Below are 15,318 nucleotides of genomic sequence, written 5' to 3' on the forward strand. Positions count from 1 at the left end.
ACGCTTCATTTTTCACCCGTCATCCAGCTGTTAGCTTTCTATTCAAGAAAAACATTTTTACTCCTACTTGTTGTGATCACGTGGGTTATTCCCGCTCTCCATCTTTTCTTCAATCATATCGGTGATCAAGCCATCGCTCGTGTGTTGCAAAACACCAACAGCAACGGAGTTAGACCTGTAATAAGCTGGGCGATTAGCATGGAATTTCCGCGCGGAAGTTTGTAAAATGGCCTGTTCATCGTTATCTAAATGGTTAACAGCATCGGGGAAGGCCAGAAACACGGGTGCCTTTTTGTAGTGATTGTTGAATTGGTAGTTGAAGATATTTTCACGAAACAACTGCTGCTCTGACTTCTTGCGGTGCTCACTCGACTCAATGTTGCGAATGATTGCTGCCTTGCGCACCGCGGCCGTGGGGGACAAGGGCATTTGAGCAGTGATTGTGGATGACCCGGGCTTCAACTTCAGTTTAAATGTAGTTGCCACACATGGATCTGGTGATGCTTTGACTCTGCTGTCATTCATTTGGTCGATCCCCGCTCTGACAACCGTGGGCAGTGAAGTTTGTCTTTGCTCATTATTCACTGGCGCAGCAATCATCAATGCCAGCGGGACATCTTCCAATTCCGGGGAACCAGTGTGGAAAATCACAGGAGGTGCAACATCATCGACTCGTTGCTGGTGGCCATTCAAGTATGGAATGTGAGAATCGTGGGATTTGGATCTATGGGCATGCGATAAGAACGGTGGCCTGTTAGCCGGCGCAAGCTTTGAATGGAACGCTAACGTCAAATCTTCACCATCTGATTCTTCTTCATCCTCCTCGTCTGAAGATCCGGTATCGGTCGAAAATGACGAATAGGAATCGCTGCGGCTCGATGTTCTCGACAAGAGTGCTGGCCGACCTGTAGCCGGCACAACGAGGGCATCTTCCTCTTGCACTTGCCCTTGCCCTCGCCCTTGCTCTTTTTCCTTTTTCAAGCTGGGAGATTTGTTGCCGGACATCTGGTCGCTGAGATTGAAAGCCTCAAATTTGTTTCTAATATTATCCGAGGTGTGATAATTGCCAGAAATGTCCGCTTCGGAAAAGCTTGATTTTCTTCTGCCCATTTTAATGAATTTGGTCTTGGCATCGTGTTGTTTCGCCTCGTACTCTTCATATTTTCTCGACAAATAGTCATCGTTGATGCTATCAAGCGAAGCAAAGCTTTCAGTGAGTGGTAACGACATGAACGAATTCTCCAAGTTTTCATTGTGACCGAGGTTCCTAGGCGCAGTTGCCTTGAAAAACTCTGTCTGGACGTCGTCAGCGCGACCACCATTACCACCAACACCACCACCAGCATCATCGTTGTTATCAGTGGGCGAAAACTCGTCGGAGTGAACTTCAATCCTCCTAATTTCGTCGTTGATAAACTCATAGTTGGGTCTGACCGCGGGCACGGGTATGGGAGTCACAATTGCTGGCGGAATCTTGAGAGGCTGTGACATCACCTGAGCTTTTGCCTGTTCTAGGTACAGGTTTTGGTTTTGGTTTTGGTTCTGGTTCTGGTACTGGTACTGGTACTGCATGTTGGAGTTTGAGGCCGGATTCAAGTCACTAGACACAGAACTCTTTGTTGAAGTGTTTAGATGCGAGGAAAGCAAACTTGAGCGTCTCCTCTTGTCATCCTCTTCCTGTATCTCTTTAAAAGTGTCAACGAGCGATTGGTTTTTCAAGTACAAGTTACCTCCAACGTTTCTCTTTGTCTCAATTTGTGGAGCTTCAACTCCTCCTGCACTTCCTCTTCTACTGGTGCTTACGCTTTGCGATTCAATCATCTCGTGGAGATAGCTTTTCCCGTTTTCTCTCGGCACAGTGAGCGAATAAGGATTTTGAAATGAAAAAGTTGAATTCAACTGGCCCGACACTTGGTTCGATAGATGCGACGGCACATGCGGATTATAGTGCAACGACGATTCGGGATGAGCCTTGGTCAGATTCGCGGCAGCAGCAGCAGCGGAGGAGGAGGAGTGACTGAGTAGTGGTGATGCCGGTGTTGTCAAGGGTTGTTCCGATAAGATGACAGAGTGGTTGGTCTGCAACCTGTTGAGCTTGATTCCGGAGTTGAAGTTGGAGTATTCACTAGATGACTCTTCGCTGGATCCTCCGCTTTTGAGCCGGTCGACTTGCATGCCGTCAAACTTGCTCTTGATTTCGGAATCTTTCAACCCTCCAGCTCTGATGGCCCTCACCAAGCTTCGCTTGATTCTTGTACCTACACCAATCACAGCATTATCGATTTCCTCTTGGGTAACAATGTCGCAGTCATTCAAGTTGAAGTCAAAAGTAGTCTCCAGCCCATTAGCGGCGTTATTGAGGTTGAATAAGTCATGGAGGGAATCGACGTCGTCTTCCAAGTCCATCAACGTGAATGGGTGTTCTTTAATCTCGCGAATAGATAATCTTTTTTCGGGGTTTTTTTGAAGCATTTGCTCGAGCAAGTCGCAGGCTAATTGAAACTCGAGCTCCTTCACTGGGCCTGGAGAGTTGAATGCTTCGATGCTTTGCGGGAATTCTAGCTTCTTGTTGGCAATAACGTTGAATAATTCAAACTCCGAGTCGGCGTTGAAGGGCACTTTTCCAAATAAAAGACAGTACAATGTCACGCCCAAGGCCCAGATATCGATCCTGTGGTCAATGGGAGGTGACTTGATGGCGTCATCGTCGGCATCTCCTACATCTCCCACATCTAGATGGCACAATTCCGGCGCAAAAAACGCGGGCGTGCCTGCTGTTTTCGCCAAGTCCAATTCATTAACCAAATGGCCCTCTTCGCAATCATTCAACGATGAAGCAAACGAAACGCCAAAATCACTTATTTTGACAGTGTAGTTGGCCGAGACCAATAAATTTGCCGGCTTGATGTCGCGGTGCACCACACCCTGCATATGGAGATACTCCAACCCAAGCAACACGTCGCGGAAAATCTTTCTAGATTGTTTGAACGTGAGATTTGGGGAATATTCATTGGATAACAAGTCGTCGTCATTGGATAAACGATGGTGAGGCTGGCGAGGTCCGCCGCCGCTGTTGCTCATGCCACAGCATGGAATCACCATATCGTCAACATTACAAATTTTTTCTTCGTCATTCTGCAAATCCGACTTCAATTTCTTCCATTTAATCTCCCCTTTCTCCAAATATTCCAATACCAAGTATATTTTGTGGGAGTTGATATCATCCAAGACTTCTCGTAAAGATACAATATGTTTATGCCTGCATTTTTTCATAATTGCAATCTCGCGCTTGATTTTCCGTTCGTATTCATTAACAACGGGCGTTTTTGAATCTCGGCGCTGCCGGAGCGATGGTCTTTCCTTTTTGGATTTTCGGTTAACAATTTTGATTGCCACGAGTTCCTTGTGGATCAAATCCTTGGCCAACTTGACTTTCCCATGCTCGCCCCTCCCAATCTCTCGTAGGATCTCGTAGGTGTTTAATACTTTTCTCCGCGTTATGGGGTCATACTCTAAAAGTACATGCTTCGTTTCCCTCACTGGCGTGGAAAAGCGTGTTGCAGGGTTGAAAAACAGCGATGACCTCGAATCTTCAAGGCCTCTGCTCCGCAAGTGGTTCATGTGCAACCGAAGACTGTCTTGAGCAGAAAATGTCGAGTCGGCTCTTAGACGAATAGTAGAAGGCACAGCGCTGAGATTATCCAATTGAATCAAGTTTTCAGGATTGCTGGCTTTCGGTGAAGAAAATGGCGAACATTGTTGCGAGGCCCTATCCTGCTGTGAGTTTAGACTTGTTGTCTTTTGTTGTTGTTGTTGATGCAGAGATTTGCCAGTGGGCGAGTGATTTCCATTAACGCAAAGTTCCGGTCGAGGCACCACTGGTGAGGTAATGCTGGGTTGTTGTTGTTCTGAGGGAGGTTGAGTTGTCTTTGCAACAGCACCAACATCAACGGGATCTCGATGTAGCAGCGAGGGAGCCAAGTTCGATGAAACGCCAGGGGCCGATTCATTGAAAAACGATGAAATGTGATGCGATGGTTCGTTTATGTGTGTAGTTGGCAACACACTTGCGGTAGCCGTCGGTGATGCCGAAGTTGGTGATTTCACTGACATCTTCGTGGTAAGAAGATCTTGCAAAGGAGTAATATTACTGTGAAAAAGTTGTGATGCAAAAGGAGTGGACAGTATGGCACCAACAAAACAAAACAAAATTAAAAAAAAAAAAACAAAAGAACCTCTATTCGGTTACGAAACACAGTTTGGAATGGTTGATGGTATGTCGTTTGAACATGTGAAACAGCAAAAGAACTAGTTCACTCGGCTCCTGTTTGACTTATTTCTTTATTTTTGGGGTGTTTGTGGGTGGAAATAGCTGAAATGAAGATTGAAATGGAGATTGAAGTTGAAGTTGAGGTTGGAATGGACGCTGGTTAGGTAGTAATGTTGAATTAATATTTGTGCTTGAGTGAATCGCAATAATTTTACGATATAAGGTTGCGATGTTAAATTAGTAGTAGTGGTGATTTTTGGTGGAAAAAAAAAACCAAGATGAGAAAGTGAGTTGTTGGGTTGTGGGTGTTGTTAGCTGGGCCAGGATATCACTTGCAAAATGCTACCCAGGTCTTACCTACTTATCAAGTGTTTCTCTCTGTGTGTGCAGTGGGAGCAAAAGATGCCAATGTGTAAAAGCTGCTTTGGCAGTGGTGGTTGTTTTGGTGTAGGCGTAGCAAGTGGTAAGTAATGAGTATTGAAGAGTATGCAAGCTGCAATTTATATTTATGTATGATCAAGTGACGTTTTTTTTTTCACCAGGAACGCAACAGACAGACAGACAGACAGACAGACAGAGAACCACCAACCACCAAGACCATTGACTCCTAAGCTGTTTAGCTGTTCACTTGCTACTACTATTAGTACCACTACTGCTACTACTACTGCTGCTGCTGCTGCTCCTTTTTTATGTACCTATGCCCCTGAAAAAAGGGTAAAAAAAGAGACTTCCACATTTGGGGGTACGCAGCTGGTTTGTTGTATCTGGAGGCCTAACCCAGTCTGGATGATGGCTGAGACTTCTCAATCTTGCCTTGCAAGTTTATTATCCATCAGATGATTTTTTTTTTTTGACTCAAGGACCATTTCGATGGCGTTTGTCTCTCTAGATCAACAAGTAGACATTGTAGTTCAACTACGCAGCTGCTCATAACCAGGTACGAGTTGTCGCGACGGTTCAGAGCTCCGAAGCGAAGCGAGGTGGAGAGAGCTCACACTATAATTTTTACTTCCAGAGCTGAAAATCAAACTTATTCTCACATAGTGTTTACTCATGCCTTCACCCGAGCCAGGTTTTCAACAGTAAACTTGGTCAGCGAGGGCCGTGGAAGTATTTGAAACTCGTCATCCTTTGATTTGGCAGTTACAGAAAAAAAAAAGACAAGAAACAAAGCAAAAAGCACAGCGGTCGATAGCTGTCCACAGTTGTCCACATTTTGTCCCCTTGTTCGCAAACATTTTTTTGATAAGAAATGTCCACTTGATTGTGCTTGAGCAACGATAAGCTTAAACTCTTAAAAGCTTACAACTACTATTTGATTCTGCTCAAACACATCCAACGTTTCTCTCTCGGTCTATCCCCTCCCCTCCCTTTTTCTCTTTCTCTTGTAATCCCTTGATATCTTATTATGACCCAACTTCAACAATATGCTTACCATATAGCGCTGTTACTGGTGGGATGTACTAATAGGGAGTTTCGTGGAATCCTCTGGAACAAATAAAGGGTTCTCTCCCTCTTTTTTTTTTTTTTTTTCTTGCTGCGAAAAAGTTCTTGGAGGAGCGTCCAGCATCCACTTGGACGGACATTTTTTTTTTTTTCGACAACCAACAGAGATTGGTTTGGATTGGTTTAATTGTGGTTTGCCTTTTTTGTAGGTCAGCTGGCTGTATTATATTATTGCCTGTGCGTCTTCAAGTTTGCAAGTTGAAAAGCTAAATGAGTGTTGTCTACTGGTGTGTGTGTGTGCGTGTGAGTATTGATTGATTCATGGACAAGAGTTGTTGATGATGGTCACGTGCTTGCAACCTGCCGTGGAGCAGGTCACGTGCTTGGACGTTGGACCAAGTCAGCAAGTATTATTTCACCAACAAAGTCTATAAATTGCTACAGTTGACTCTGCTGCCACAATCACTCATAGGCAACAGTTTGAAAGTACTTGTAACCTCAAAAACGTTTCCAACGGGCGCCAATTCTTTCAATTCTTGATTGAAAGCAAAAAATTATGTAGTAGGTGAAGCAAGACACCTTCCAACCTTGTGTATATGTTGCAAGATTAAAGCTCATGGAAAAGACAACCGAATTTTTGCTGCAGATATTGCAATGTGGAAAGAAAGCCTGAGTTCATATTGATATCGGCCAAGTTATGACCCAATAGCAGTCTGTTCGCCTTCTTTACATATCTATAGAGAACAGTAGCAGCACGTATATAAGAAGACGAAGATCAAGAAGATCAAGATTTCTTGTTACACGTATAACTAACTAACTTAACTAAGTCTACAATTTGGCTGTAAAAAAATCTAGCCACCACCACCACCTAACACATTTTTGTTTGAAAACCCACTTGACTTGAAGTCAACAATAAAACTGAAATTTTCTCAGTACTTTTTCTATTTTACTCCGTAGTTAGCAAGATGGACCTTCCGGCTATTATTATCAACTTTGAAGATAATGATATCCTGCAACATTTTGGTGGTGCGGCAGCGGCCGAAATTGAAGCAAATACTGCCGCGGAATCGGGCATTGGCGGTGACCAAACGATACCAAGCACCGGCGGGGGGATACATCCCATGATGCTAAGAGAGAAAGCCGAGGTTTCGGCCATGTACGATACGATTCTGAAACTTTACATGGAAAGCAACTACATGGAAATAATGTTCCTTTTACCGCAGTTGACAAAATTCAATATGCTCCCACCCATCTTTAATTTAATCGTTGGTTGTTCTTTTATTCATTTTGGCCGGTTTTCAAGTGCTTTTAGAGAGTTGGGGTTTGCCATTTGCATGGCACCCACCGAACATAAGAGAAAAGAGTTCATCAGAGTCTTGGCTTGTACATATGCAGATTTAAACAAAAGAGAACATGTTATGGGATGTCTTGGTGAGATCTTGGATATTTCAAGGAACAATTTGATCACAACCAAGGATTTTGATAGTATGAAGATTGAAATTTGTAATTTGGAAAAGGAATTGTTACAGAGATTGGAATTGGCGCAAATCAATAACAAGTATGTTGAGACAACCGTTATCTTTAAAGCAAAAAGCTATTGCAGAGTAGAGCAAGTGGGGGGGGGGGAGGGAATGGTGTTTATTTTTTGTTTTTTGTTTGTTTGACCCATACTAACCATACGCTTCTTTTCACTCTTTTTTTAGGTTCAACAAATCCAAATCCTTTGACGACCAAATCTTGGACTTGGAAACGGTGGATAAAGTATTCCACAAGGATTCATTCACCGGTAAATGCCAAACTATTGTCAACAAGCTTTATCATGCAGATGCGGCGCTTGAAAAATGGAACAAAGAACGAAAGCCCCTTAAAAATAACCCTTTAAAAACCTTGGTTGAGGCAATCTCTGTATTCGGGCCAAACATAGCCTATTACCATATGCTCAAGATGGAACCGATAATGAACCAGTATTTCGAGTTTTTGGCAAACCAGTCTTTGTTGCCCAAACCGAAAGGTAGAATAGTTTCAAATTTCTTCACTGGTCCCGTTTCGACGGTGTCGATAACTTTTGCCCACCAGATCAAAATGATTAAAGGGTTCATAGCCATGTTGCGTCACCAGTATAAGGAGGCGGCAGACTTGTTTGCCGAGGCTGCTGAAATCGACGATAACAACAACGAGTACAGAATCAATGCCGTGTTTCTCAAGTCCTACTGCCAAGCGAACGAAACGAACCAAAGTAAAAGAGACTTGGAGATCTTGGCCGGAAAAATCACCAGGAACCCCATCAAGTCCTCTTTGAAGTACCATGTGTTGGCCAAAGTCTACCACAAATTGTATTTGTTGGAAAAGTCCAAATATAGGAAGAGCATTTTGAAAAGCTCGGGCCCAAACTACCGCGACATGTCCCTCAAGTGCTACTTGTCTGCAGCCACCTTGGCAGAAGAGGACGATTTGCTTGTTGCAGAATATTACGACAATATTCTCAACTTTTTGGTGGACGAAACCGATAACCACCAGAACTTGGATATGAAGGTTCTAACTTTTTTTTATCAGGTTCGGAACTTGTTTTGCTTGTACTCCGACTACAACTACTTGCACATACCAGGCTTGGTTTGCGACTGGCAGGTTGTTAAGCAGAATCCAAAGCTTTTGAACCAGATCCAGCAACATATTGAAAGAGGCAACGCGGGCGCCGCGGGCGATGATATGGTTAATTTAAATCTAAGCACGCCAGCCACAAGCTCAGCAGGCCCATCGAAGAAGCTTGGGACTAAGCAATTTGACCTTATCAACTACTGGATAAAGGAGTACCAAAGGTACAAAGGTGAAATACCAGACGCGGTAAAGAAATATTTGTGAAAGTTAACAAAAAAAACATGAAAAAACAGGAAAAAACATGAAAAAATGAAACATTGAAAAAATGAAAAATTTGACGAAAAAACCATTCACTTCACATCACGTCCTTGGTCTTTTGGTCTTTTGCTGATTGCACGTGTGATTAGTCGTAGCAGCTATAACTCAACAACCTGTTTTTGCAAAAAATTGTCTCCCCACATAACCCCCATAAGATCGGTTCTCGAGTGCTTTTATCGCGTCTCACTACTCTTGACTTTTTTTTCTTCTTTAGATCTTGGAAATCTGCTGCCACAACCGCCCCAATGTTTCGTAAGACTTGAACTTGTTCATTATATGACCAAATATGAAATCAACGATCGAATATCAACAGTCGACAACAGCCAGACTGCGACGATACGGTACATTGGTCAGATCCCGCAATGGGGGACCAAAACGCTAGCTTATGGTGTCGAGTGGGACGATGCGTCACGTGGCAAGAATAATGGCGACTTGGAAGGCATTCAATATTTTCAACCATTGGTACCTAATCTGGGGTCCTTCATCAAATCGACCAACAAGAACTTTACATGGCTGAGACGCACGTTTGTCCAGGCTATTAGAGAAATTTATCTTGATGCCGAGTATCAAAACCGGGAAATTCAAATCGGGACCAAGATTGTTGGCGAGTTTGGCTGGGAGAAATTGAACCGGTACTACTCGGATTTGCGAAATTTAAAGTCACTCAGTTTGGACCGGGCGTTGATATACAAGGCATACAATGATGACGAAGAAGCAGAATTGGCCAATGTGATTTTTGAGCAGTTACGGAATTTGCACACGTTGGACTTGAGCTCGAATTTGTTTGCCGATTTCAACGAGATTTGGAAAATCGTTTCCAGGTTACCGAGTTTGAGAGAATTGAATTTGAATGGCAATAGACTGAGCTCGTTGGAGGTGAGTGGGCCCGTGACAACAACTTGCTTGCATCACTTGAAGAAGCTCAAGTTGGCATCTACTGCCTCAAGTCCAGATCCAATTCCAGATATCAATACTTTGATTCGTCGTTTTCCTAGCGTTGAGGATTTGATCCTTTCAAGCAACCGGTTGTGCGATGAGCATTTGACGAGACTTGAGTTGTCAAGTCTCGCCAGTTTGCAGTCGTTGGACTTGTCATATAATGAACTACAAAATATTCCCCACGAAATAAACATCGAGAATCTCAATTTATCTCATAATAGCATCAAGCCTGTTCCAGATGGCACATCAAGATTAGAGGGGAATGGAACAGTAAAATCGCTAGACATGAGGTGCAACAATATTTCACATTGGCTGCAAATTGACTTGCTTTCACAGATTTACCCAAACTTGACCAAATTGCGCATCAACCACAATCCCGTGTTTCAAGACCTCTCGATTGATGAGATGACAATCCAACTAATTGCACGGTTTACATGCGGTAAAGACCATTTAAAGAATTTGAACGGTACCAACTTGACTCAGGAGGAAATCGAAAATGCCGAGTTGTATTTCATCTCCAAAGTTCAGTCTCGTGATTTTCGGCTTGCGAGTGAAGGTCGATGGCAATATTTGCTCCACAAATATAACAAGCGAGACGATTTCTCAAATGAGTCGCTGACAACAGTTAGACCCTGGATCACACTCAACTTGAAACTTGAAAATGCAAATTCAACCGTGATGCGCAAGCGCCGATTTCTCAAATCGACAACTATTCTCAGTTTTAGAGGTTTCATCTCATCGTCCATGCTACAAAATTCATCTATCCTCGACTTTGAAGTATATTTCTATACAAACGAAGGAACCGAGTTTGCTACAGCTCACACAATGAAAAACTACTTGAGTACCTTGAATGACTATGCATTAGCCGAGAATCAAATCATTCACATCACCACCACCATCACTTTATCTGAGAGTATATAGATCTCTAATCCTCCTTATGATGCCACAATCCATCTCCCAAGTAATGCAACAACTCTACCCCAACACCCTTGTTCTTGCTCTTTATATCATCAATACTCATCGTCAATTTCCCCAACGCCAACGCATTCTCCTTGTCTTCAGCATAAACAGCAACAATCGTACCCACGTCCCAATTCTCATCGGGCAACGCTGCGCCTTTACTAGTCAAACCGGGACACATGATATTGGCACCACCTAGCACGAACTTTATCGCTCCTCTATCAACTTGCACGCGGGGGAAGCATTCAGGGTATTGATGCACTACTTTCAAAGTGGGCACGATGTCATCGAAATGCTGAAACAAGACCACGTCATTCGATCCGTCTCCGTTGTTGACGGAGTACAACTGTATTTTATCTTCGCATTTGATCAATATCACTTGCGATTTCTTGGGGATTAAGTTATCGATAGCTGCTTCGAGTTTCGGGTATGCCGCAGTGAAATTCAGCTTGAGGCCTCGTTGGGCCGAGGACTTTATGTTGGAGCGCGAGTGGATGTCTTTTCTGGTGAATTTCTTGAACATTTTGTTTTATTATTGGTTGGTGGTTGGGTGCTTGCTTCTTTGAGAAATAAGCCGAACGGAATTTTTCACTACAGACACATGCGATGCGAATGAGATATGTTCAACTTTCAACTCTCTGAAACACCACAACAGGCTCAAAAAACAATCCATTTCCCTAACACATTCAAGAAGGACCGCCAGAGAAGACACTACACCACAGGACGGAGCTGAGCTTGGTCCAAATGACAACGCAAGAGCAACGGAAAGAAAGAAAGCAAAAAATGTAAGGATTTATAATTACAATGCCACCATCCAACCCTTTTTCCAAAGGAGAAAAAGAATCTTGGTGTCATCGCACTCAAAGGAAATCTTCAAACAATCAATATGGCCCATTAACAAATCTCTAATCTCCCACGTTAAAAAAAGAGAGAAGCAAGATCGCATCCAGCTCAAGACGACGTTATGAATTGAAAACTAAGCCGAGCGAGGCACAGGGCATCAAAGTATTAAAAAAAAAAAATCACCCACACATACCCACACCAACGCATTCTCTACAAAATATGTTTGACCAAAGTATCTATTTTGAATAATCATGGTAATGGCCAACCATGTCTCAGCAAGTTGACCACTAAGTCCAAAATAAAGCCATGACTTAAAACGGAGTATCGATCAAACGATATGAAAAAAAAAGAATGCGTATGGTGCATTTATGATGTGGTTACTCTCCAACCAAAATTGGTGGCGAAAGGGAGGAGGGGGGGGGGGGGGGTGTTTTCCAAAAATTCTCTCAAGGTCGTACATCACGAGGATATAAACCATTGAGAAGCTGTCAGGTTTAAAGTTTTCAACCAGCAAAAACATGATCTCGGACGAATCCTCACTGAAACACGTAATGCCCCTGCATAAAGATGGAGAGGAAAGAAAGAAGAGGCGTACGAGCGATTGGTGGGTGAAAATTTTTTCCCTTTGGGACTCAATTTATACTCTCGTGAGAACACTGAAAAAGAGGTCGGTGCGCTACCTGTGCTTGGGACCAAAGTGGTCAAAAGTCACCAGTCAGGCAGTTAGGATGCGTTTTTGGACGCGTAATGCGCTATGACTTCGTCCAAATCGTCGTCGTCAAAGGGATCGTCCGCTTCGGCTTCGGGGTCTGTCCATACTTCTTGTACTTCGGCCGCCACTGGCGCATCCGGTGATAACTGTCCGCTTGCCCCAGCGTCAGTTTCTTGCTTCTTCAGGCTCGGTGCTATGCGTACTGGTCTCAGTTTCGTGGCTCCCAATGACTTTCTCGTTGTTGTGGTGGTTTCAGCAGCAGCGGTCTTCAAGTGGCGCTGCTCCTCTCTAAATTTGCGGACTTCTTCTTCATCCATGAGAAATCTCGGTTTCGGCAGAGCCTCTCTTATCAAACAGTGAGGGCGAGGGATGCCCAAGGCTTTGTTTGAACTTGTTTTCGAAACAATGCCAGAGTCCAACTTGGATTCTTTTTCATTGGGTTTGGGCCCTTTTGGTTCGAGAAGCGGCATATCTTCATCCTCGCTGAACAAAAGCTCTTCGCCTAAAAGATCAATGGTGGCCTGGTCTGGTGCATGAGGTGCAAAGGCCGGATCTTGCTTTGGGGTGTTGTCTATACCATCAATGAATGACGTTGCGGGAGTTTGGTCCTCGCTTTTGTTTGCTTGTTCATCCTCGCTTAGCGAATCAACAACCTCATCCTTCACCACGGCAAATGACTTGGCGTCATGCACATGCATGGGGCTCAACGCGTCGTCGTCGCTACTAGATTCCATGAGATCATCCAAAACAGTCCTTGCACGTGGTTGTTGTTGCTGTTTTGGTTGCTCCTCGACTGTTTCCTCTCTGGTTTCAGCACACTCAGCCTGTAGCATGTTCGATACATTTCTGAACCCGGTTATTGCATTGTCTGGTAAGAAAAACCGCTTTTGGCGCTTGCTGTTGTTTCTGTCATTCGCAAACTGCTTGCCCCTCTTTGCCCGCGTTTTGGCTATGGGGGTCTTTCCCAACATGTATTGAGTCGCTATCCGGATCACCTCATCGTCGTCTTGTTCACGTTTGATTTCCATATTCTCCTCTGGAATTTCAATAAATTTCTCTACAACCTGCGGCTTGTACTCGGCTGGTAAAATGCGGTTTTGCTGGCAGACGCTGATCAAGTCTCCCTTCATGATGTGGGTTTGGATATACTCGTAGCCGGCCATGGCCTTGTCAAACTTCATCTCCTCATTGCTTGAGAACAAGAGAACCACTTTCCCGTCTCGCTTACGCCCAGTTCTACCCATGCGCTGGATATTTTTGATGGGAGATGCAGTTGAATCGTAGCAGATGATAAGATCAACTTCACCAATATCCAAACCTTCCTCACCAATCGATGTCGCCACGAGCACATTGTACTCGCCGTTTTTAAACTGCTTAATTATTTGCTTTTGTAATTTTTGGTTCATTCCGGTAACTTGGGCGTTTTCGGAACTACTTCGACTGTTGCTTCTAAGCTCATCGTCCAACCTCTTACTCTTCCTCTTATTATTGGCACCTTTCTTCTTCCCATAGTTTTCTTCATCGAATTTGTCTTTTTCCTTGGCTTGTCCTATAAAAATATGTGGCTTGATTCCAGAGTCTGCTTTTTCAATAGTGCTCACAATCTCCAAAGCGGATTCTCGATATTCTGTGAAAATGATGACCCTTGAGCTGCTGTCCTTCTTCTCCAGAAAGAAATCATCAAGCTCCTCCATTACTGCTTCAATCTTGGGGTGGCTGTACACTGTCTCTGGCAGGTCATTATCCCCCTTTCCCCCCTTTTCTCTCTCTTCTCTCTTTTCCCGCTTTTCCATCAATCTCTTTATTGGCTCACTAAAGTAAAAATCAGCATTGAGTTTGTTTTTGGACTTTTTGGCATTCCATTTGGTTTTGAATTCCTTGTACTTTTCCGTGAAATAACTGAAAAACGAAGCAACCCCATAGATGTTCAATCGCCTCAAGCATTGCCCTACGGTGCCCAAAAGCTGAATGATAAAGTAGTTTGCCCATTTCAAGCCTTCAGGCATAGATTTGTCCGCAAGAAGCCTTCTTGATGCCTCCATACATTTGAATGCATTGATTTTGGAAGGGTCCGTCACATCAATCAACCCTTTCTCATTAGCCAACCTCAATACCGGGGCAATCGCTTCGGAAAGTGCATCAATGCACTCCTTGATCTCGTCCGAGATGTCCAAAACACGTCGACAGATTTTCTTGCTCTTCATATACTTTATAATGTCGATGCTCTGCTCGGTCCGCACCTCAACTTTGGAAATCAGCAAATTGTCAATGACTTCTTGGACCCCTTCCACGTCGGCTGCTGGTGTAGCAGTCAACGCCAATATCCTGAATGAGAAATTGAACCGATTCAAAAATCTGGTCACGTTGTTGTAGGCATAATTTCCACGTGCTCTATGGGCTTCATCGATAACGAGCAAGGATATCGACTTGGGGTCCACCACGCCGGCACATAGGTCATTCTCCACCACCTGCGGCGTGGTGAAGAACACTTGACGCGAGTTCCAGATTTCCTCTCGATTCTTGCGAGCTTTATCTAGCAAGATGGCGACTTTTGACGTTGGTATGCCTGTTATAGAACAACAGGCTTTGATTTGTTGCGCGACTAGCGGCTTGGTTGGCGCCATGAATACAATCTTGGATTCAGGGAACCAGCGCATAAAGTTCAACATGACCGTGGATGCTATGAATGTCTTACCCAACCCAGTTGGCAATGCCACTAATAAGTTGTGGTAGAAGGCGGATCTCACGATATTGTACTGGTAATCTCTAACTTCAAAATTGGTTGGGTAAATGTACGTCTTTAATTCTCCAAAATGCATAACGTGATGTGTGGGAATATTCACGGCTGTTGGCCACTGTTGATGGTGGTGATGGTGGTGGCGCACATCTTGAGCTTTGGTTGCTGACTTTTCTTGTGGCAAATTTGGAAACTGGTTGTTACTCTCTCGGGACGGGCTCCTGTTATGATTCAAATCCAGGCTAGCTTCCCTTTCTTCGTCATCCAGAAAGTCCCATTCGTCATCTAACTCCAACACCATGAGGTTCTAAGCCTAAAGGGGCCAATATGGTTATATTTTTAGAGAGAAAGAGGGCTGCTCGCTTATTTCTCGGGAACTGGTGATAAACGCGTAAAACCTGGCGCGTTCAGGGGGAGATACTAAAATTGGTGATCCGGTTCCAAGAGCCGCACGTTGTTCCCGTTTAGGAAGTGGGATTGTTTTAATACGTTTCAGAG

General features: G+C 43.9%; 5 protein-coding genes across 5 annotated transcripts; 2 read left to right on the top strand and 3 right to left on the bottom strand. All coding sequences in view use genetic code 12, as the record gives it.

Moving 5' to 3' along the window:
* Positions 1-63: 63 nt before the first annotated feature.
* LODBEIA_P50530 (uncharacterized protein) lies at positions 64-4,113 on the bottom strand (the record flags this gene model as incomplete). The annotated part of the gene is made up of 1 exon (XM_066975343.1): positions 64-4,113. The coding sequence occupies one exon, from the start codon at positions 4,111-4,113 to the stop codon at positions 64-66; it is 4,050 nt and encodes a 1,349-aa protein (XP_066831991.1).
* Positions 4,114-6,681: 2,568 nt separating this feature from the next.
* On the top strand, positions 6,682-8,575 carry LODBEIA_P50540 (uncharacterized protein; the record flags this gene model as incomplete). The annotated part of the gene is made up of 2 exons (XM_066975344.1): positions 6,682-7,274; positions 7,420-8,575. The coding sequence occupies 2 exons, from the start codon at positions 6,682-6,684 to the stop codon at positions 8,573-8,575; spliced, it is 1,749 nt and encodes a 582-aa protein (XP_066831992.1).
* Positions 8,576-8,905: 330 nt separating this feature from the next.
* On the top strand, positions 8,906-10,489 carry LODBEIA_P50550 (uncharacterized protein; the record flags this gene model as incomplete). Its single annotated transcript, XM_066975345.1, has 1 exon — positions 8,906-10,489. The coding sequence occupies one exon, from the start codon at positions 8,906-8,908 to the stop codon at positions 10,487-10,489; it is 1,584 nt and encodes a 527-aa protein (XP_066831993.1).
* A 4-nt stretch (positions 10,490-10,493) lies between these two features.
* On the bottom strand, positions 10,494-11,051 carry LODBEIA_P50560 (uncharacterized protein; the record flags this gene model as incomplete). Its single annotated transcript, XM_066975346.1, has 1 exon — positions 10,494-11,051. One exon carries the CDS (start codon positions 11,049-11,051, stop codon positions 10,494-10,496), a length of 558 nt encoding a protein of 185 aa, XP_066831994.1.
* A 1,043-nt stretch (positions 11,052-12,094) lies between these two features.
* LODBEIA_P50570 (uncharacterized protein) lies at positions 12,095-14,902 on the bottom strand (the record flags this gene model as incomplete). Its single annotated transcript, XM_066975347.1, has 1 exon — positions 12,095-14,902. The coding sequence occupies one exon, from the start codon at positions 14,900-14,902 to the stop codon at positions 12,095-12,097; it is 2,808 nt and encodes a 935-aa protein (XP_066831995.1).
* Between the last annotated feature and the right edge of the window lie 416 nt (positions 14,903-15,318).

Source organism: Lodderomyces beijingensis (genome assembly GCF_963989305.1).
Source record: "Lodderomyces beijingensis strain CBS 14171 genome assembly, chromosome: 6".
Taxonomy (NCBI): domain Eukaryota; kingdom Fungi; phylum Ascomycota; class Pichiomycetes; order Serinales; family Debaryomycetaceae; genus Lodderomyces; species Lodderomyces beijingensis.